Source organism: Dermatophagoides pteronyssinus, unplaced genomic scaffold (genome assembly GCF_027571235.1).
Source record: "Dermatophagoides pteronyssinus isolate colony J.1.1.1.1 unplaced genomic scaffold, Derpt_VIB-CSIC_2022.12 sq0039, whole genome shotgun sequence".
In the NCBI taxonomy this organism is placed as follows: Eukaryota; Metazoa; Arthropoda; class Arachnida; order Sarcoptiformes; family Pyroglyphidae; genus Dermatophagoides; species Dermatophagoides pteronyssinus.
Genome location: NW_027461563.1, coordinates 111,778 through 133,417, shown reverse-complemented (window position 1 = coordinate 133,417; position 21,640 = coordinate 111,778). Strand labels below are relative to the sequence as shown.

The window sequence follows — 21,640 nt, the reverse complement described above, 5'->3', positions numbered from 1 at the left end:
CATTATTCGAAATGTTGTTGGTTTTTTCGTTTTTTCCAAACACTCACCGACATTTTTACACATGAATCAATTGAAACACAAAAAACAAAAAAACTTGAAAAACAAAATTAGATTTTTTGTTCAGTAAAAAATATAGAATTTATTTTTGTTTGAGGATATATTATTATCATCATTGTGATTAAGATATTTATATATAATTAGTTCATTAAATTCTTTTTTTGCAATTAACAGATAACATTTGTTTGAAAAATATATATTTGAAAAAAACAAAATTCTTTCACATTTAATTAATGATTGATTGATGATTTGATGAATATTCTATATTTTTGTATAGAATCGAATCACACTTCAGAATCTTATTGGTTAAAGAATCGACCACGATTCTTTGTTTTTGTTATTTACATTTTTTGTTACTTTGTCCACCACCACCACCGGATTCGATTTCGAATGTTTTTTTTTTGTTTGCTGAAGATTTCCCAGAAAAATTCTTTTCGGTGTGTATTTATAAATGTGATTGGGAAATTTCTTTGATTGATTCGATTTTTTTTTCACCATGGTATTTCCCTCTCTTTTTTTCCGTGGATCGATTCTTGAGTTGATTTTTTTTTTTGATTGATTGATTGATGATCGGTGATTGATGATGATGAAAATGATGAATATCTCAGTGGTAGTTAGTTTCAAGAAAAAAAATGAATAAATTTTTTAGAGCTCGTTATGAATTTATTGATGATTGTTTTCCCGATTCAAATCGATTTCAGGTTGCTTTGGATGGTGGATTCAAAACGGTAACAAATTCTTTTGGTAAAAAGTAAATTTGAAAAAACATTAAGAATTTAAAATTCCTCACTCTCTGTTTTTTAGAAATCTTACCAGTATAATTAACTAAACCATCACCATCTAAATCAGCTTCACGTATCATATCTTCAACTTCTTCATCGGTTAATTTTTCACCAAGATTTGTCATAACTAACCTTAATTCTGGTGCCGATATAAAACCATCACCATTACGATCAAATACACGAAATGCTTCTTTTAATTCTTCTTCTTTATCTGTTTCTTTCATTTTTTTCGACATCATATGTAAAAATTCATTGAATTCAATCGTTCCGTTACCTGTTTTTTAACATTGTGAAAAAACAAAGCAAAACAACGAAAAAAAAATCATTCATCGTTGTCAAATTTGAAAACAAATTTTTTGGATGATTTATGAAGACTTAAAAAACTTACCATCTTGATCAACTAAAGTGACCATATTTTTTAATTCAGCATCCGATGGACGTTGTCCTAATGAACGCATTACAATACCTAATTCAGTTGCCGTTATACGACCATCTAAATCTTTATCGAATAACATGAATGCCTCTTTAAATTCGGCTACCTGTTCATCGGATAGTCCATAATCGGCCTAATTTCAAATTTAATTTTAGATTCAAATGAAAAACTTTTCCATCAAATCAAATGTTTAGTGGTAAGTCTTACCATTTTCTTCTTTTTTTTTGAAGCAGTTTATTTGAATATGATAATTAAATTTTGTGTTGTTTTCACTTCTAAATGCAGATGATGATGATGATGTTTATGAACCGAGCTAAAACTAAACAAAACGGATCAATGATTCAAGAATTTCAATTTAAAAAATAAAAACAAAATCAGCTATCCGTTTTGTTTGTTGAAACGACGAACCAAAAAGAAAAAATTTACATGGCAAAAGCAAACAAAAATGTGATGATGATGATGAAAATCAAAACAAACGCATACACACAGTTGATTTGATTCGGGCAATAGACAAACAAACAAAAATCGATCAATGACCGATTAATTAATCAGGTGATTTGATTTGATGTATTTTTTTCCAGGCTGATAAAATATTCAAATCAAAAAAAAAAAATCTTTCACTTCTTTTATCAATCAATAAAATCTAATTTGATGAAAGTTTTTTTCTTTTTCTTCACAGGAAAAACAAAAACCCCGATTTGATGTCAAAAAAAATCAACCAAAGAAAAACATTGAATATGAAATTGCCAAACCAAAAACAACATGAAAAATATGACAAGCAGAAAAAACAAAAACAACAAAAATCTTCGAAGGTTATTCCCTGTAATAATTTTCTGTTTCGACAAAAACGAAAACGAAAAACAACAGGAGGAAAAAACAAACAAACACACACACACACAGTAGATTGGATTAGATTTCAGAATTTTGACGAAAAGAAAACTAAATAAGTAAAAGAAGAAATTTCAATGATGATTGTCCTCAAAATGATATTTGTATTTTTGAAAGATTTTTTTTCGTTTTGCTGCTGATGTTTTGGTGAAATGCGATGACGAAGATTTTGAAAATGATGAAGATGACGAAGACAAAGATGTAATGCCTGAATGAATGATGATAATGATGATAACGACAATCGACAATGATGATGATGATGATGATGGTGACAATGGATAATGGATAATATCGATGTCTTTTTTTTTGTTTTTGTTTTTTCACAAACAAACATCCATCTACAATGTAGGTGTTTTTTTGTTGTCTATGTTTTTTTTTCATTAATTCAATTCAATTTTTGTTTCTCTTTCTCTCTTCCATTCACTAACTGTTTTCTGTTATGAATCAGATTTATAATGTTTGTTTGTTTTTTTCTTGGATGATTTCCATATAAACATCAACATTATCATCGGTATCGGCATCATGATGATCATGATCATGATGATTATAATCAATAACAACGTTATACATTACTACAACAAGGAATATATATGTACACATCATTCATTCAGTATCTTTTTTCCCGTCAATACACATGTATGATGGTATGTTTGACTTTTGTTTTGTTTTGTTTTGTTTTTATTATTTGAATTTGATCATTTGAGGATTGTGAATGCCACCCAACAACAACAACACACAGACACAGAAACACACATATATTGTTGTTATTATTATTTGCCCGGGTTAATGATGATATTGTGATGATGATGATGATGATGATGAAATAACAACAATGAGAATATTATTGAACATTGATTCTATGTTTATTCAATGATTCACAAACACAATAAGGCTAGTGTATTTGGTTTGGTTTGATGTGATTTTTTTTGGCTTGGCTTGGTTTATTTTCTCAAATGAATTTGCCAAATATAATTTTTTCCAGTTTTTTTTCAAATTTGATTCAATTTTTTTTTTGTTGAAAACTTTTGTTCTCTCCATTTCCATCTCTATCCACCCATCTATTCACTGGGTTCATTTTGAATATTCAGGGCATTTTTTTTCGTTGGAAAAAAATACGGTACAAGCCAACTGAGTGTTAATTGAGAAGTTGAGAAATAACTGTTGAGCGTTGTTTTCTTTCGTTGTTTCGTTTTTAGAATAGAAAAAATTTTTTCAAATAAATCTCCCTGGTAACTTTTTATGAAAGAAAACACAAAAATGCAAATTCAAAAAGCAAATTTTTTTTTTTTTTGAAAAAAATTTTGAATTAATTTCGACTATTTCAACCCTCAAATGACACAGATAGTTTTTTTCAACAAAAAATGTAATAATTTCATTTCACATTTTAAAGAATTCCATTTCATTTCAAGAATTCGCCATTTTTAAAGAATTTTGTTTTTTTTTATTGTTTCAAGATGTTTTTTTTCAATAGAAAAATTGAGTAGAATCAGCAGATTGGTTTTATTTTATTTGATTATTTCATTTGTTGTTGCCAAATTTGATTATTTAATTTTCAAAAAAATTTCAATTTTAAAATTGAAATTCTTTCAAACAAACGACTATTTCAACAACAAATGTGACTGAACAACCATTGACATTTTATTGAATTGAAATTCGTTCATTCCATCATTCTGTTTGTCTATTATGGATGTATCTAGGTAGTTAATTTATTTTTTATTTTTTTTCTGTGCGAATGATAATAGCAAATTTTTATTGTCGTCGTTCGTTCGTTGTTAACTTTTTTTGTTTTTTATTTGTTCAAATTCTTTATTTTCACATTCACAATGAATTTGTTTGAAATGAAAACGTTGACAACGACAAACAAATAGAAAAAATTCAAGTTTTACGTTGTTGAATGTGTTTTGCAGAGAGAAAATTTAAAATTTAAATTTTCTTTTTTTGCTTTGAACGTTATTGTTGTTCGGGTTTGTTGCTTTTGCTTGAGTTTGATCAATAAACACACACACAGAATTTTTCAGAAAGTTTTTTCCAAAAAAAAATTACACAAATTAACATTTGAGAATTTTATTTCATTTGGCATGAAATTTGAATTTTTTTTTAATTGAAAAATTCAAAATTTGATATTTTGAATAGAAAAAGAGAGAAGAGAATTTGTGAAAAACGAGAATCCCGAAGAATTCTGTGTGAAACCAGAATCCAAAAAAAGAAAAGAAAAAACTTATTATTCTGAATAAGGTTTTCTGTTGCAATGTTCCGGTTTGTTTTTTATATAATCATTTTGATCATCATTTTGATCAACAGCAGCATAATAATAAAAAATGCGCCGTCGTTGTTGTTGTTGTTGTTTTTTTTTAATGTTATGAATATTATCTTTCATCACTTTGATGATAAATAACTAAATTAACCAGAAAAAAACACATACACACACACAGTGAAAAGAAAAAAAAACAAGAAAAGGTGAGAGAATCGTATATAGAGAGAGAATTTTCTCAAAGGTAAAATATTCTGCATGGACGGTGATGATTCTGTCTTGTGATGATGATTCTTTGATGATCAAAACAAAATAAACGACGACGATGATGAACACTGATGATGTTTGATGTTTGTTTATGTCTGTTTTTTTGGTTTTTGTTTCTGAAACACCATATTAAAATCAGAAATTCGTTTCGTTTTTTTCGTTCAAAAAGAATCGAATGAAGAAAAGTTATCTTCAGTGAAGCAAAGCAATTTCGTGAATAGGTGAGAGATGTACCTGAATCAGGTAATGAAGAAAAAAAAAATAGTGGTAGTGGTTTATTTTAATGTCTGGAGATAGGTGTGTGTGGTGGTCTTTCGAGTGTGCCACTACCATATTCTTTGTTGGATCGATGATTTTTTGAAGACCTGTTTTCCTGAATTAAAAAAGATTTTCGATTATGAGTATTCACGAAAAAATGATGATGGGGGGGGTTTCAAATTTTAAAATTGGAAAATTTCCCGGAAAAATTTTTCCTACAATAGTTAATTTTTTCCGGATAAAACTAAAATTATTCCAATCAGAAGTATTTCAGTTTTATCATTGTCGTTGTTACCTGGTTGTTTTGTACATTTTATCCATAAAAGAATAACGCTCACAATATGGCTTCAAATGTTCAAATCAAAAGATGAAAAGTTTCAATTTGATTGAAACAATCGAAAATCAGACCTCTTCAATGATGATGATTTTCATTTCAAAAAGTTTTTCCTCGAAAAAAGTTTTTTTTTTTGTAAAATTGAATTTCTGTTTTTGAAACAAAAAAAGAAAAATGACAATTCTTTATTGGTTTTCTCTCTTGGATCTTGGTTCACACTTGTCTCACTTGTTTGCCAGTACCGAAGACCTATATTTCTGGTTTTTACCGGTTTTTTTTTTTTTGAGTTTTCGGTTTCCCTTTTCCATATTGATTTTCTGTTGTTGTTGAAATGGTTTCATTTTAAATTTTTTTCCGGGAAACTTTTTTCTCGTGCAAAAAATGAAATTTCTAAAAAAAAATTCATTCGATTTTTATGAAAATAAAGAATCCATTTGATTCTTTGTTCGATTTTTTTTCTGCTGTTGCACTGTGCACACAGAAAAATGAAACGTAAAATAGTTCGATTTTTGCCAAAAACCATAACATTTTTGGGTTTTAACGTCATCCACAAAATGTTATGGTTTTTTCCTCAATATTTTATGGAAAACTGAAATCGTGAAATATTAGGATTTTTTTCCAGAATATTTCATGATTTTTGGCCAATCTTATACTCAGCCCAAACATTTCATGGATTTTTTGTTTTGTCCCAATATTTCATGATTTTTTTGCTAGCCTCAATATTTCATGGATTTTTTGCTAGCCTCAATATTTCATGAAAAATTTCTGGACTTAGAAAATTTTTTCATTTTTGGATTAATCAAAATTTCATAATAAAATATGTACAATTTGACACTCGGCCAAACATATCGCGTTTGCAATGAATTTGCGAAGTTGGATCTACAAAAAATGATTGATTTGAAACCACGTTTCAATGAGAATGGAATCCTATCCTATCCTATCTTCCGGACAGAATAATCATACAGACAAAATGGATGTTTCCTAAGCAAATTTTTTTCAATAGGGCTAAAGAAGAAGGTATTGGATTGGATCTTCCTCCATTTGTCTGAGATGAGTTCCAATCGAATTGACTAATATCTAATTTGGTTAAAAAATATGAAGGGGTCAGATGTGGCAATTTGATCATGAAGCCAAAACTAGTGGCTGTTGTCCACGCTGGCTTCGTAAACAACTTATAACCTAAAATTGCTTTTCAATATCAGATTGGATTCATGATCGATTCATGAAAAGATTTGGTAAATCGATGTTTGTTCGATTGAGCCATAACAATTGAACTTGAAATTTGAAACAATTCGCTAACATTCGAAACATTGTTGATAATTCAATTAAACAATTGAAATAATTCGAATCCAGCATTTTTGTTTTTAAACGAAGTTTTTGTTTTTCGTTTGCCATTTGACTATTTTTCGAATCAGAAAATATTATTTTGTGTAACGGCTTAAAGCATGGAAAAAACAATAGAAAGCGTTGTGGCTGGATAAGGAAATCTCCAACGGTCGAACGAGAAATCGGAAGCGATATGGAACTCAAGCAAGCATCAGTGGTGAACTGAGGGCAACCAAGGAAGATTCATCCATTCATGATAAATTATTAGAAATCACATAGCCATGATTTGAGCGATAATCTGGAAAATAAAGCAAACAAATCGGAGAATTTCAATCTATCCTTGGCCAATAATCTTAATTTTTTATCATTTTATTCACTGATTAACTTGTTTACTTTTTGTTTATGAATTTAAAAATGATCTTTATACCACCTTAGTCGGCTAAATTTATCTTTCTTTTCTCTTTTATTTCGCATTTTTTTTTGTAAATAAAAATATTTTTAACCAGAATATTTCATGATTTTTTGCCCAAAAATATTCAGTCTTTTCCAGAATATTTCATGGATTTTTCCAAGAAATATTAGGTCTTTTCCAGAATATTTCATGATTTTTTGGCCACAAATATTTGAGTTTTTGCCTCAATATTTCATGGATTTTGCCCAGAAATACAAAAAGAAAGAAAACCATAACATTTTGTGGATGACGTTAAAACCCAAAAATGTTATGAATTTTGCCGTATATTTTACGACTTTATTTTTCTGTGTGTGTGTGTGTGTGTGTGGTTTCCTTTCATTTCAAACAGAATGTTTACCTTTGTTTTTTTCTACCTAATATTGCAAACTTACTGAAGAAACCAAAGAAATACACAGACAAAAATGGAAACATTTCGATCTTTTCTTTTCATTCATTTGATGATGATGATGACTAATAAACATATAACGAATGATGATTGATTTTTTTCTTGGTTGTTTGTTTGTTTTGTTTGTTCGATTTGATATCGATCTGATTTTCCTCCAAAACAAAAAAAATTTAATTTTTTTTTTTTGAAGAAAAAATGACAGTTTTCGAATGAAAATCTCAAGTTTGTTTTTCTTTTTCTTTTCTTTGGCCTGTCATTTTCAATAATGTAGTCACCGTTGTCGTCGTTGTCGTTGTCGTCAAGCAGAATTATTAATTGAATATTTACCTTTACCTTCTTCATCATCATCATTACCGTCATTATCATCACCGTCATTATATTAGGAATTCCAAAAATGGAAATATTACCAAAAAAACAAGCAAGCAAAAAAGGAAAAGGAAAAAACAAACAAACGCAAAGAAAAAAAAGATTATTCTCGAAAAGTGATGATTCTTTTTTTTTCCTTTTCTTTTTTTTCTATATCAACAATATTTACTCAAAAATGAATTTCTATTTTTTTCCATTTATAGAATATTCTTGCACTTATTATCATCATCAAATTATGATTATGATGATGACGAATAGAATTTAGTTCAAGATATTTCTACTTACCTGTGTCTGTCTGTCTTACCTGCGTAATGTGTAAATTAGTTAAACTTTGACAAGAAAATCAGTGGGTGCCATGTTTATTTCTAAAACAAAACAAACTTTCATTGAAATTCTTTGCCATTGTTTTACGTAATTCTCTCTCTCTCTCTCTCTCTCTCTCTTCTCTCTCTCTCTACATTATTCTTGATCAGCAAAAGATCCGGTCTATTTTTATTTTTCTTCAATTTTCATTCGTTTGCTCTACATTTTTTTCTTCCTTTCTTCTTTTAAATAAACCGAAAATGACCTCGAAACAAAAGAATAAAATAATCCTGATGATTTGGAAATGTTATGTCCGAATACAAAAACAAAAACAAAATAAACTTTCTCTCTTTTCCATCTATCTATTTCTCTAACTTATTAAACATTGAAAATCTGGAAACATCTTAAACTATACCACTGTAAATATAGACATAATTTTTTTTACTCATTTTGAATATTTTCTTCTTTTACATGTATATATTTATAAATATTGAATACGAAAAGATTATTCATGAATCCTGTCTTTGCAGTGTGTGTAATGATGATGATGATGATTCTGTATTTGAATGTTGATGATCATCATCATTATCCAGGATACAGAATACAGAATCATTTTGAATTAGTTTTTTTTGTTTGTAGAATCAGTATAGGAAAACGAAACCTAAGCTAAAACTAAGCTAAGATAATTCTATAAATAAAACAACAACAACATCCAATGATGATTATGATTATGATCATCATTTTCTTCATCTTTACTTTTACTTTTACTTTATCTAACTATCTATTTATCTATCCTGGGCAAACTAAAATATTTTTCCATTTCAAATACCATCATCATAATCCTCATTCGTTGAAATGAATTTTGCTTCAACAAAAAAAAAGGAAAAAGAAAAATTCACAATATTCAAAGATTTTGCTTTTTCAACTTTGCTTTAGTCGAAATAAACAAAACAAAAAAAATCTGGGTGATGATTTTTTAGCTGTTTTTTTGTATTCGCTTTTTTCATCTATTCAACCTGATTCTTTTCAGCATGCAAGAGAGAGAGAGAGAGAGAGAGAGAGGGAGAGAGAGACAGTAAAATCATCATCTTTGTTTACATTCAATTCAATTCTTTTTGGCTATATAATGATTCTTTGAAACATTTTTAGTTTTGGCAATATGCTCTCTTTCTCTATGATATATCAAAATCTAGACCGAAAAAAATATGATCTTCCAAAAAAAAAGATGCAACCTAAAATGATGATTTTTTGGTTGCCAAGAATCTCGAAATAATTTTTTTTTCATAGAAAAAAACCAATAATAAAATTACTGATTCTGAATGCTGTATGGTTTGTGAGAGGAAAATTCATATTGTTTTTTTTTCTGTTCTGTTCAATTCAATGGTAAAATTCTGGCAATAATAACGAATCGATCATCATTTGAATTCAAAACGAATTCAAAAAATACCATATGTTTAGAAATCAAGAATATTCTTTAAAAATTTTTGTTTGCAATATTTATAAAAGAAAGAGTGTTTGTATGTGTGATTGAGGGAAATGAATAATAAAAAGCAAAGATTCTTTAGAATTTCATTTCTATTACGACCATGGAAATTCTCTGTGTATAATTTCTTCTTCAAGTGTATATTTTATCGCAAATTCTATGTTTGTTTTTGGTTTAAATTCTTAGCATCACACATTTCCCTCTCTTTCTCTAGTCTAATATGTGATGTGTTTATCAAGAACAACAACAACAACAACTAAGTATAGGATGAAGAAAAGAACAAAAAAAATTAACCATTTAGGTTTTTACAGGGAAAATACGGGCGTGATGAAGCATTTGAAAATGTCGGTTGCCAAAAATGGTTTGATCATTTTTTTCGCTTAACACAGAATTATGGTTTTCGTGTGTAGATGTTTTTAGGTTTTTTCTTTCTTCTTCTTCGAGAATTATTATTATTATTTTTGATTTTCACGATAATAATAGATTCTTGATGAAAAAGAATCAAGTAAGAAGCAAGCTAGAGACTGAGAGAGAGAGAAATTCTTTCGTTTTTGTTTTTCACAGTTTGTTTTAGTGTAAGAATCTCGTAAGAAACAAGAAGAATATTCTTTTCTTTCTCTTTCATTCACTTTCTTCGTTGAATCTTTCGTTATTTATTTTATTTTATTTATATCGTGAATTTCATTCATTCACACAAATTGATTTTTTTTTCGTTTCAATTTCAGTTTTTTCGATACAGTTAAAACCTGAAAATCCTTATCCAAAATGGTAAGTAATTATTTTTTTTTGTCTGGATCTTTTTCCTGTTTGTTGTTGATTCATTATGAATTCTTTTTCGATTGATTTTTTCCTTATCGTTTTTTTTGTTTTGTTTCGTACGTACATTTATAGTCTGTCGAAGAATTGACCAAAGAACAGGTGCAAAGTAAGTATTTTTCGTTTCGTTTCGTTTCGTGGATTATCAATTTAATTAATTGAATTTTTTTTTTTGCTTTTTGTTTCATTAAATTAATTAATTAATTTTTGAACACAAACATAAACTAAAACTCGAAACTGCTGTACAGTGTTGCGAAAAGCATTCGATATGTTTGATCGTGAAAAAAAAGGACACATTCATACGAATATGGTATCCACTATTTTAAGAACATTGGGTCAAACATTCGAAGAAAAAGATTTACAAACATTGATTACTGAAATTGATGCTGATGGTAATTTTTTTTTGTTTGTACATTTTTTGTTCATTTCTTATTAATCAATCAATCGATCGATTATTTATTTATTTGTGATTGATCAAATTTCCTTATTTATTTTTTTCCGTAGGTAGTGGTGAATTAGAATTCGATGAATTCTTAACATTGACAGCTAGATTTTTGGTTGAAGAAGATGCTGAAGCAATGCAAGAAGAATTACGTGAAGCATTTCGTATGTATGATAAAGAAGGTAATGGTTATATACCAACAAGTGCATTACGTGAAATATTACGTGCACTTGATGATAAATTAACTAATGATGAATTGGATGAAATGATTGCCGAAATTGATACTGATGGTTCGGGTACTGTTGATTTTGATGGTAAGTTTTCATTTTCAATAAGAAAACAGCACTGTATAACTGATGTACTTCCTTATCTTTTCTTTTTCTATTGAATAATTTATTTTCATTGAAAAACAAAATAGAATTCATGGAAATGATGACTGGTGATTAAAAACGTTACACTCTAAAAAAGTTACGCCAAAAATACATTCATCTGCATTCAGACAACAAAAGAAAAGAAATAAGAGCTGCCCTCACATTTATACAGCCAAACAATCAAACAACCTGAAATCAAATCAATCGATAAAACATCTGCTTTACAAAAACAAAAAACAATGGCAGACATTTATAAATGATGTTAATTGAAAATTGAAAATTTATTTAATTTAATTTAATAATTAAAAAACAACAACCACATCAATTATTTATTTGAAATTTAAAAACTAAAAAAATTGAAATTTTGAATTTTTTTATTTTGTGCAAATTTTGTTGAACACAGTTTTTTTTGGATAAAAATTGGCAAAATTTTTTTCTTTTGTTTTAGTTTTAGTGTATTGGTCGGTCGGTGGTAGAACAAAAGTGAAAAGCAATCAATTTTTTTTTTTGTTTGGGTAAAATGTAATCAAAAGAAAAAATATTATCAAAAAATATTTTTTGAATTTTTTTTTTTTTGGTTTTTCGAAATTTCAAAATGTTTCTCGTGTGTGTGTGTGTGTGTGGGTTGATATAAAGTTGCCGCCGATAACAACCAACCAAGAATAATAATAATGATCTGTTGTAATACAAAAATGTTGTTGATAATAATAAATAAATTGGATAGGGTGGTTTTTTTAATGCTTTTGCGTTTTTTTTCTAAATTGGATCATTATTATTATGAATGATTGATTGATTGATTGATTTGAATTTATTCATCGCATGATAATAAATTTCGTGATTGTTTTGAGCTATTTACAATATTGATTGTATCTGAATCACCAATACCAATGTCAATGAGACAACCATGAAAACCATAATGATAAAGACCTTGTGTCATTAATTGATAATCAGGTAGACCACCAAAATAAATATCACCATTAGCATTCAATGTATTTTTATTACCAGGTGATTGTCCATAATAAATACGTTCATCAACACGTACACTACCTTCTTGATCTTTTAAACGTAAAACAATATGATGTAATTCACCATCATCGATTGTATAATCAGTTTGTATATAGCCAGGTCCACTGCCTAAATCAAATGTCATCTGAATTTTGCTATCATTAATCGATATAGCAAGAAAATCTGATCGTAAACCCGGTGGATATTCTTCATAATTTTCTGATGGACCATAAAATACTAATAAACCATTTCGAGCAAATGTACGAAATTTGAACCGTATTTCAATTAGCGTAGGCTGTTGTTGTTGTTGTTGTTGATGATGATGATCATTAATGATTGATTGTATTTGTTGCTGTGCAGGTTGTTGAAGATGATGATTAATTATGATTGATTGCGTAATAAATGATCGATCAAATCGTATATATGATTGACCATTCATCCGTACAGAACGTGGATTAGCAAATTGTATTTGTTGTTGACAACGTTGACCAGTATAACCAATTGGACAATGACAAAAATATGAATCCTGTTCATAATTTTCACATTCACCATTATTTTCACAAGGCATTGTTTGTTCACAAAATCCTTTTTTATGTTCACAATGATTTCCCATATGATTATCATCACAAATACAACGATATGATGTTTCATTAAGCTCAAGGCAATTTCCATTATTTAAACAAGGTGTACGTTGACATAATGAAACAATACCACAATTATCAACATTATTTGATTCAATTTGATTACGAGCGAAATCAATATTTTTATCATTGATTTTTAACTATTTTAAATTGAAATTGAAAAAATAATGTAAACAGAAATAAAAAAACAAAACAATAAAACATACCTGACTAATACAACCATTAAAATTATAAAATTGATGATTAATATTCGATGGTAATGAAATTCGGGTACGATTATAACCACCAATATATAATGGTGTACCAAGATTTAATCCAATAGTTTTTCCAGGTGTACGACCCAAAATAGTATCCATTAAATGGCCTTCGATTTGTAATTCAGCATCACGTCCATTTCGGCGAACGACTATATCTACCCATTCATGATCGATAAGTATCATTGTACTTCGAATGATAGCAGCACCGGAACCAGTATCAAAACGAAATTCAATACTTTTATTGACAATTGCCAATAAAGCATAATCACCGGTACCATTTTCAAATTGACCACAATATAATAACAATTGATTTGAAGATGATGATGATGAAAAATCCGGTTTAATACGAATAACTAGATCAAATCGATTCAATGTATTTGATGGTGTACGAAAAGCTAGAAAAGCATCATTACGAAATAATGGTTCCAGAATGGTAATCGATTGTTCACAATGACGACCAATACGTCCAAATGGACATTCACATCGATATTTTTCAATAGGATCTTTTCGACAATAACCATCATTACAAATACCGGGTAAACAGATTTCCGAAAATGATTGACAATTTTCACCATTGTATCCAGGTGGACATTGACATTCATAACCTTTAAGTTTATGAATATTTTCATGACATACACCACCGTTTTGACATTGTTGTTGTTGTTGTAAACCACATGTATCACAATGACCAATACCAAATTGTTGTGTAGAATTTTTAATTAAATCAAATGATTGTGAATTTGTTTCGAATAAACTTATACAGCCAACAAATCCATGATTAAAACCATCAAATTGTGAAATTAAATCCGAATCCGGAACATTACCAATATATAATGGTGATGAAAGATCCAAACCAATGAATTTTGCAGCTGAACTAGTTGATACTAAATCTTGATCATCGACACGTAGTTTTCCAATATTACCATTACGTGTAACATGTATTAAATGCCAATGATTCATAGTGATTGGTTCAGCAGAACGAATTGATGAAGTACCACCACCCAATTCATAATAAAATTCTACATAATAATTTCTAAGACCAAGTGAAATAAAATCACCTTGAGAACCATCTTTTTGTTGACCACCAATATAAAAAATCAAACCATCAGGTTGTTCCGGTTTAATACCGATCGATAATTCTAATGATAAATATACATTGGTTAATGTTGGTAATGTAAGAAAAGATATTGGTGATTGTTGAAAATGTGGAACATTTCGTTCAATCGATACAATAATCGGTATCATAGCTGTTTGAATCGATTGAATTCCATTATCAACCATACAAACATATGTTCCAGTATCTGAACTGGAAATATTTGCAATAATCAATGTACCATTTGGATAAATTTTTATCGTAGAATTAATAATAGATTCAATAATGGTTTTTTGTTGAAAATTTGTTGAATTATATTTGATCCATTTGAATGATAACGAGAAATCGGTTGTTTGTGGACGAAAACCACATGAAAGAATTAATTCATCACCTAATGGTATTATTCGTTTTTCGGCTATTTTAACCGTTTCGAATGTTTGATTATATTCATGAATTAGTGGTACATTATTTTTCAATGGTAATTCTAAATGATGATGTTTGAGAAGAGAAAAAAAAGTGTTATTAAAAATTTTAAATTCTTTCCAAAAAAATCATAAGCATCTTACGTATGAATCGAAGCAAATTAGATTAGATTAGTCCAATGCAATTGGTAAGCAATTAGTTTTGAAAATTCAAAAAAAAATTAGCAAAAAAAATGAATGAATGAATGAAAAAAAAACCCAATGTCATATACCTTGAATAACAAGAAGATAATCGGCATGAATTTTAGTTTGTTGATCATTTGTTGAACATCGATAAACACCACCATTTTCATAGGTAATATGTTTGATTTGTAAACGATTTTGATCAATATGAACATTCGATTCGAATTGTTGTTGTTGTTGTTCACCATTATCATTACCATCAATCATTGACCAACGTATCGGTATCGTACCAGGATCATCATCTTTTTCATTCAATAAACATTTCAATACTAAAGTATCATCCAAATTGATTAAATCTTTATCGGCTTTAATACGAAGATCATTGATTAAAATGGCTAGAAAAATGGTAGAAAAAGAAAAAGATTAATGCAAAATTGACTCAAAACAAAAACTTTTTAAAAATCAAACTTACGAACACAAGAATCTTCATCCGATTGATCAATACAATCAAACAATCCATTACAACGTAATAAAATATCAATACATTCACCATTTGTTGTACACATAAATTGATTTGAATCACAATTATGATATTTAGGTTGTTTAATATTTAAAATTATAGCATTTTGTTCGACTAATGATCCATTCCAAATAACATGACAAAAATATCTACCAATATTATTCATTTGAACTGATTGAATATTTAATAAATTATGAACAATTTTAACATTATCCGGTAAGAATTGTTTCGATAAATATTGATTATTATTATTCGTATCCAATAAATTTTGTTTCAATTGATAATTATAATCAAATTCCCATTCAATATATAAATCTTCATTTGATTCAACAAATTCAGTTGGACAACGTAACAATAGATTTGCACCTAAAATTGCAAATTCTTCACGAACATTTTGTGCATCATGTTTATCAACAACAATTAATTCGGCCATTGCTTCTACACGTCCAGCACCATTAACAGCTGTACAAAGATATTTTCCCGCATCCGTATATTCGATACCATAAAATATTAAACGACTGGTTATTGTTTTCATCGATCGTATACTATCAATCATTATATCATCATTATGATGATGTACATCATTTTCAGTAACAACAATACCAGTGGGCAGTTCACTATCAATACGGCTCCAAGTAATTTGGGCCATCATTGATTGATGATTATAATTATGATGATTATGATCATTATTATTATCATCATTATCATTATCATAATAATAATTATTATCATAAAGATCATCATTATTATTATTATTTATATCATCAATAAGAACCGCCACACAATTAATAATGGCAGTGTCACCTGGACGTACTGTTTGTAATGGTGGATCGATTTGTATTTTAGGGGGAACTAAATAGGGAAAATAAAAAAAATCAATCAATCAATCAATAAACATTGATTTAGTTTTGGCTATTGATATAAGCTATAAGCTAAATTTTCTATCTTAATCAATCAATTAATAAATTAATCATTAAATAATTATTACCTTTTGCCCAGGTACCTTGCCGTAATCAATGCAAGCAGTATGATAATAAGAGAGGAAAGCAAAATGACAATAACCGCGCTTTCAATTAACTTACCAACGACAGCTAAACGTGCACGATTTTTAAATAACATTTGTGATTGATGTGTATTTGGATCATCCAGATAACCAAGACAATAATAATCACCACTATCTTGTGGTTTTACCTGATCAATTGTTAATGTTCCATTTTCAACACGTGATCCATCCGGTAATGAAATATTATTTGCACGTATCCATTTAATAATAATATTACGTTTTGTACCACGTACAAAACAACGTAATTCAGCACGTGAACCAGCAGCAACTGTTACAACTTTTTCTTCCACACTAATATCAGGTATTGAATTGGAATTTTGTTCCACTATTAGTTGTATTCGTTCTTCGGAATTTCCCATTGATGATTGTAATGAACAAACATAAATTCCATTATCATCAGGTTGTACTGATTGTATTTGTAATGTTGCACGATTATCTTCAATCGAAACTGAATGTCGTTTTCGTTCGAAATTTTTATTATTATTGATCGTTTGATTATTCATATGACCATTATTTAATTTATGCCAATTAATTTTGATTGGTCCACGTTGACCATTATTCGATGAACGTATATTTGATTTACATTCTAAACGAACAAATTCATTTTGTCGTACACGATATGGTGTATTTTGTAGAATTTGTACACGTGGAATTTCTGGTAAAAATAATGATGTTTGTGCTTGGGCACGACCGGCCAGATTTTCCGCACTACAAACATAAACACCTTCATCATGTTGATTAATTTGATCGAATTGTAATAGGCCACCATTAACCTGTGCATTCGATGTAAATGGTGAACCATCAAGACGACGCCATTCAACTGTTGGTTCCGGTATACCGCCTGTTACTCTACATTGAAAATATGTGCTTTGAAAATGAAAACAAAATGATAAAGTTATTTTCAATCAATCAATTAATCAACTTTTTAAAAATTATTTACCTTGAACCTTCGCTAAGAACAACACGATCAATTTCAATCGAAGGTATTTGTCGTCGTTCAATTTCGACAAAAGCCGATGCATTACTAACGCCATCTATATTTTCAGCACGACAAACATAAATACCACGATCTTCAATTTCCATTCGACGAATAAATAAACGATCACCATCAATTTCATGACGATTACCATATGGATCGATTTGATCATATAATTTTAGCCATGATATTGTTGGTCGTGGTTGACCACTTGTAATACAACGTAATTCACCACGTTGTCCTTGTACAATTGTTTGTCTTGCCGGTTCAATATTAACCATTGGTGGTGATCGATGTTTTGAACCACCATTCACAACACCATTGATTCCTGTACCTGAACCACCACCATTAACATTTAAACGAACTTGTGCTTCAGCTGTACCATAAGAATTACTTGCAATACATGTATAAACACCATTATTATGATAATCAATATTAGTTATTGTCAGAACATTGCCCATAACACGTGAATTATTTGGTAATTGACCAGCATCCAAACCATCCGGTGTTGGTCGTCCACCACTAACAAATATCCAACGTACCGATGGTATTGGTCTACCAGTTACATTACAATCAAATCTTATACGTTCACCACGTATTGAATCAAATTGTGATGGTTGAACACGTGCTGTTGGTACAACACCATTAACATGAACATATGCATATTTATGATAATCATGTACGAATAGAACAGTTTTTCGTGAATCTGAACCAGCTGAATTTGTTGCATGACATTCATATTCAGCTTCATCACTTTTTTTAGCTGATGGTATATGAAATACACCAGTTTCCGGTTGAAATGATGCTGTTGGATTCAGGATTTTATTATCCTGTTGTACAGGTTTCCATGACAGTCGTGGACGTGGAAATCCATCAGCCAAACATTTAAATGTTACTGGATTTCCAACATGAACTTCAAGATATTCTGGTTCGATATGAATTTTTGGTGCAAATTTTTGTACTGATGGTCGTACAATAACAATTGTTCGAGCTGTTGCAACACTTTCCAAATCAAAACCCGAACAAACATATGTTCCACTATGTTCAGGTTGAATATTTGGTATTGTTAATGTACCACTTGCTTCAGAATAAGCTGGTGGTAATTGTCCTTCTAATTTAATCCAATCCAGATTAAAATATTGACTAATTTGACTTGTACCAGTACATTTAAGAATCAATTGTGAACCGGCAGCAATATGTTTAACTTTTGGTCCATCAATCTGTACACGTATTGTTGTTGGATGTGATTGTATTGATTCACAACGACTATTCGCAATGGATTCATTACGTTGATAACCAATATTACATATTTCACAATTACGACCAGTATAATTTTTTATACATTGTGTACATGTTGGTAAACCATCAATATCTAATTTACATAATGGTGAAAAATTATTTGACATTGATTCAGATGGACATGGACAACGACGACAATCATCCACAGTGCCAAATGTTGCATCACCATAATAACCATTTAAACATTGTTCACAATGATTACCACCAGTATTATGTTGACAATTTAAACAATACCCGGTATTTGGATCACAATGATCAGAATGTTGATTACAACGACAACGAATACATTTTTGTTTTGGCTGTTTTGTTGATTGTTGATCTTCATGGTTATTATCATTATTATCGATAATATCAATTTCACGAATAAAATTTGGTGAACATTGTTCACATGATAAACCTTGATAACCTTCCTGGACAATTACATTGTTCAACTTCAATAGCAAATGGACGAATATCGATAGTATCATTATCAAATGATTCAACACCAATATCCAAACCAATATTTGATAAAAATGATTGTTTCATTTGTGTATGAAATGTTGCACGTATAGCAATCATTTCAACATTAACTAATACTTGCAGGAAATCTAAACGATTTGCCATACCGGTTGCCTGTGTTTGATGATCAATTTTTTGCCATAATTCATCTTCAGCTTGTAAACCAATTTCAAAACGTTGATCAAAATTCGATGGAAATTCTGTCGAACTAATATATTGTAATATTAAACCATTACCAAAAATAAAAACATCAGCATCATTAATAAAATGGCCAGAATTTTGTATAAGATATTTTCTTGTAAAACGTAACCGGCCACCATATGATGATAAACGATTACCAAGAAATTGATTCGGTAAAAACCAATATAATGTTTCAGGATTAGAATCAGGTTGATCAATGGGTGGATTTTCATGTAGCCAAAATAATGAATAAAAATGTGCTTCATTTGTTGAAAAATTATATGCAATACGATCAGTATAACGAATTGTTTGAAATCTTGTTGCCAATTCTAATTTTGAATCGATGAAATAATTTTGTGAAAAATCCATCCAAATTGTTGTACGTCGTAAACGACTACTTTGACATTGATCAGTAACACCGAAACAATAACATGATGAACAACCATATGGATTATTATCGGCTAGATTAAAATAGCCATCACGACAATGATCACAATTATCACCTAAAACATTTTGTTTACAATCACAATTCATTATCGATAATGTTGATGATGATGATGATGGATGACATTCAGCATTTTTTGTTCCATTACGATTACATTGACAATTTTTATCATCAATAATCGGTCGGCCATTATCATCACCATCATGATGTTGTGGTTGATGGTGATGATAACGATGATGATGATGATGATTACTACCAATTATAGTTGGTTGACAATCATCAGATTGACCATTTGTAGCATTACCATTATAACCAGGTTCACATTGATCACAATACGGTCCCGTTGTATGATGTTGACAATCCATACAATAACCGGTTAATGAATTACAATCAATTGAATGTCCATTACAAAAACAAGGTATACAACGATGAAATTGATTATTCATGTTCAAATCATTCGAATCTTGATCTGTTGTAATTAATTGCATTTTATAACCAGGTGAACAACGTTCACATGATGTACCGGAATATCCTTGTGGACAATGACATAATTCAACTGTATCGACTTTTTGTGTTGAAATAGAAATCGAATGTGGAAGGGTTGAATCCAATGTTATTGTTGTCGATGTTGATAACATTTGTATTTCAACACTTGTATCCAATGTAACGGCAATCAAACCAATCCAACTAATATCATCAGTAACCGTTGCTAATAATTGAATTGAATCAATATTAGCTAATATTATCATTAAATCATTACGGCTAGCTTGTTGACCACCATTACCACCATCACTAAGTTTCCATTGATTTTCAATTAATGCAATATTAATGGTAGTTGAAATTAATGGATGTAATGGTTGTTGATGATAATATTCAATTGTACGATTATTACCCATTATAATGGCAAATGGTTTACGATAATCATTATGATTATGTTGAAAATAATTTCCTTGAAAACGAAATGTATAATTTAAATAACCACCATATGATTTAATATGATTTCCAAGAAAATTGAATGGTAATTGCCAATATAAATGACCAGATGTTTGGCTAAAATTTTGAAAAATAATTTCACGATTCAAATGATCAAATGTTAACGAATCAGTTGCTGATGATAATGATGATGATTGTTCTTGAATCATAGAATCACGATCAAGTAATATAAATCCATGTGAATAACGATCAATATTGGCTGAAATATGATTACGATAAAGATTGGTTGCAGCTAAACAATTTTCAGTAATACCAAAACAAAAACATTTAATACATCCAGTATGACTGAAATCATTTAGATGAAATGAACCATCTAAACATTTATCACATAAATTTCCTGTGACTAGTTTTTTACATTGACAATATTGTTGTTGTTGTTGTCGAATCGAATGATGATGATGATTATTATTATTTTGAAGAATTTCTTCTCGTTGAAATTGCCCATTATTATAACTACCATCATCGATAATATCCATTCTTGTTACTGCTGCTGCTGTTGTTAAATTAGGACGTATACTTCCCACGGGATGGCATGCTATTAACGATTCTATAGTAATAAAAAAGAGAGAAAAAAACGAAAAGTGAAAGAATTTTTCGAACCAACAACAACAGAAAAAAGCAATTCAAAAACATATTCTGTAAAATAAAAAACATTGTTCATATACCAGCACCAGCAGCAGAAGCAGCAATTTGATGATGAAAGCTGTTGTTATTATTTTGATCATCATTTAAAATATATTGATGGCAGTTAAATTCATCACTATTATCCAAACAATTACCAATACCATCACAATAATAATGATAATCAATACAATGGCCATTAGATTTACA

At 29.3% G+C, this 21,640-nt stretch overlaps 3 protein-coding genes and 1 long non-coding RNA gene across 4 annotated transcripts in view; 2 read left to right on the top strand and 2 right to left on the bottom strand.

Annotated features, from left to right (window-relative positions):
- Positions 1–112: 112 nt before the first annotated feature.
- LOC113797071 (neo-calmodulin-like) lies at positions 113–1,619 on the bottom strand. Its single transcript, XM_027347388.2, has 4 exons — positions 1,480–1,619; positions 1,228–1,405; positions 871–1,113; positions 113–795 (listed from the first exon to the last, which is right to left on the bottom strand). Exons 1-4 carry the CDS (start codon positions 1,480–1,482, stop codon positions 755–757), a joined length of 465 nt encoding a protein of 154 aa, XP_027203189.1. The 5' UTR covers positions 1,483–1,619; the 3' UTR covers positions 113–754.
- On the top strand, positions 1,352–3,379 carry LOC142646029 (uncharacterized). Its single transcript, XR_012847051.1, has 4 exons — positions 1,352–1,468; positions 1,558–1,824; positions 1,952–2,505; positions 2,609–3,379. It is a non-coding gene; the product is annotated as an uncharacterized LOC142646029 (long non-coding RNA).
- A 6,829-nt stretch (positions 3,380–10,208) lies between these two features.
- Positions 10,209–11,559, top strand: LOC113797073 (troponin C). The gene is made up of 5 exons (XM_027347389.2): positions 10,209–10,373; positions 10,497–10,530; positions 10,670–10,813; positions 10,926–11,177; positions 11,282–11,559. The coding sequence occupies exons 1-5, from the start codon at positions 10,371–10,373 to the stop codon at positions 11,308–11,310; spliced, it is 462 nt and encodes a 153-aa protein (XP_027203190.1). The 5' UTR covers positions 10,209–10,370; the 3' UTR covers positions 11,311–11,559.
- trol (terribly reduced optic lobes) overlaps positions 11,281–21,640 on the bottom strand; it is a 28,658-nt gene continuing 18,298 nt past the window's right edge. The window contains 8 exon segments of the mRNA XM_075823887.1: positions 11,281–13,020; positions 13,087–14,714; positions 14,925–15,230; positions 15,308–16,207; positions 16,344–16,358; positions 16,438–17,285; positions 17,359–19,097; positions 19,099–21,356. Of these exon segments, the coding sequence (XP_075680002.1) occupies positions 12,043–13,020; positions 13,087–14,714; positions 14,925–15,230; positions 15,308–16,207; positions 16,344–16,358; positions 16,438–17,285; positions 17,359–19,097; positions 19,099–21,356 (8,672 nt within the window). The 3' untranslated portion in view covers positions 11,281–12,042.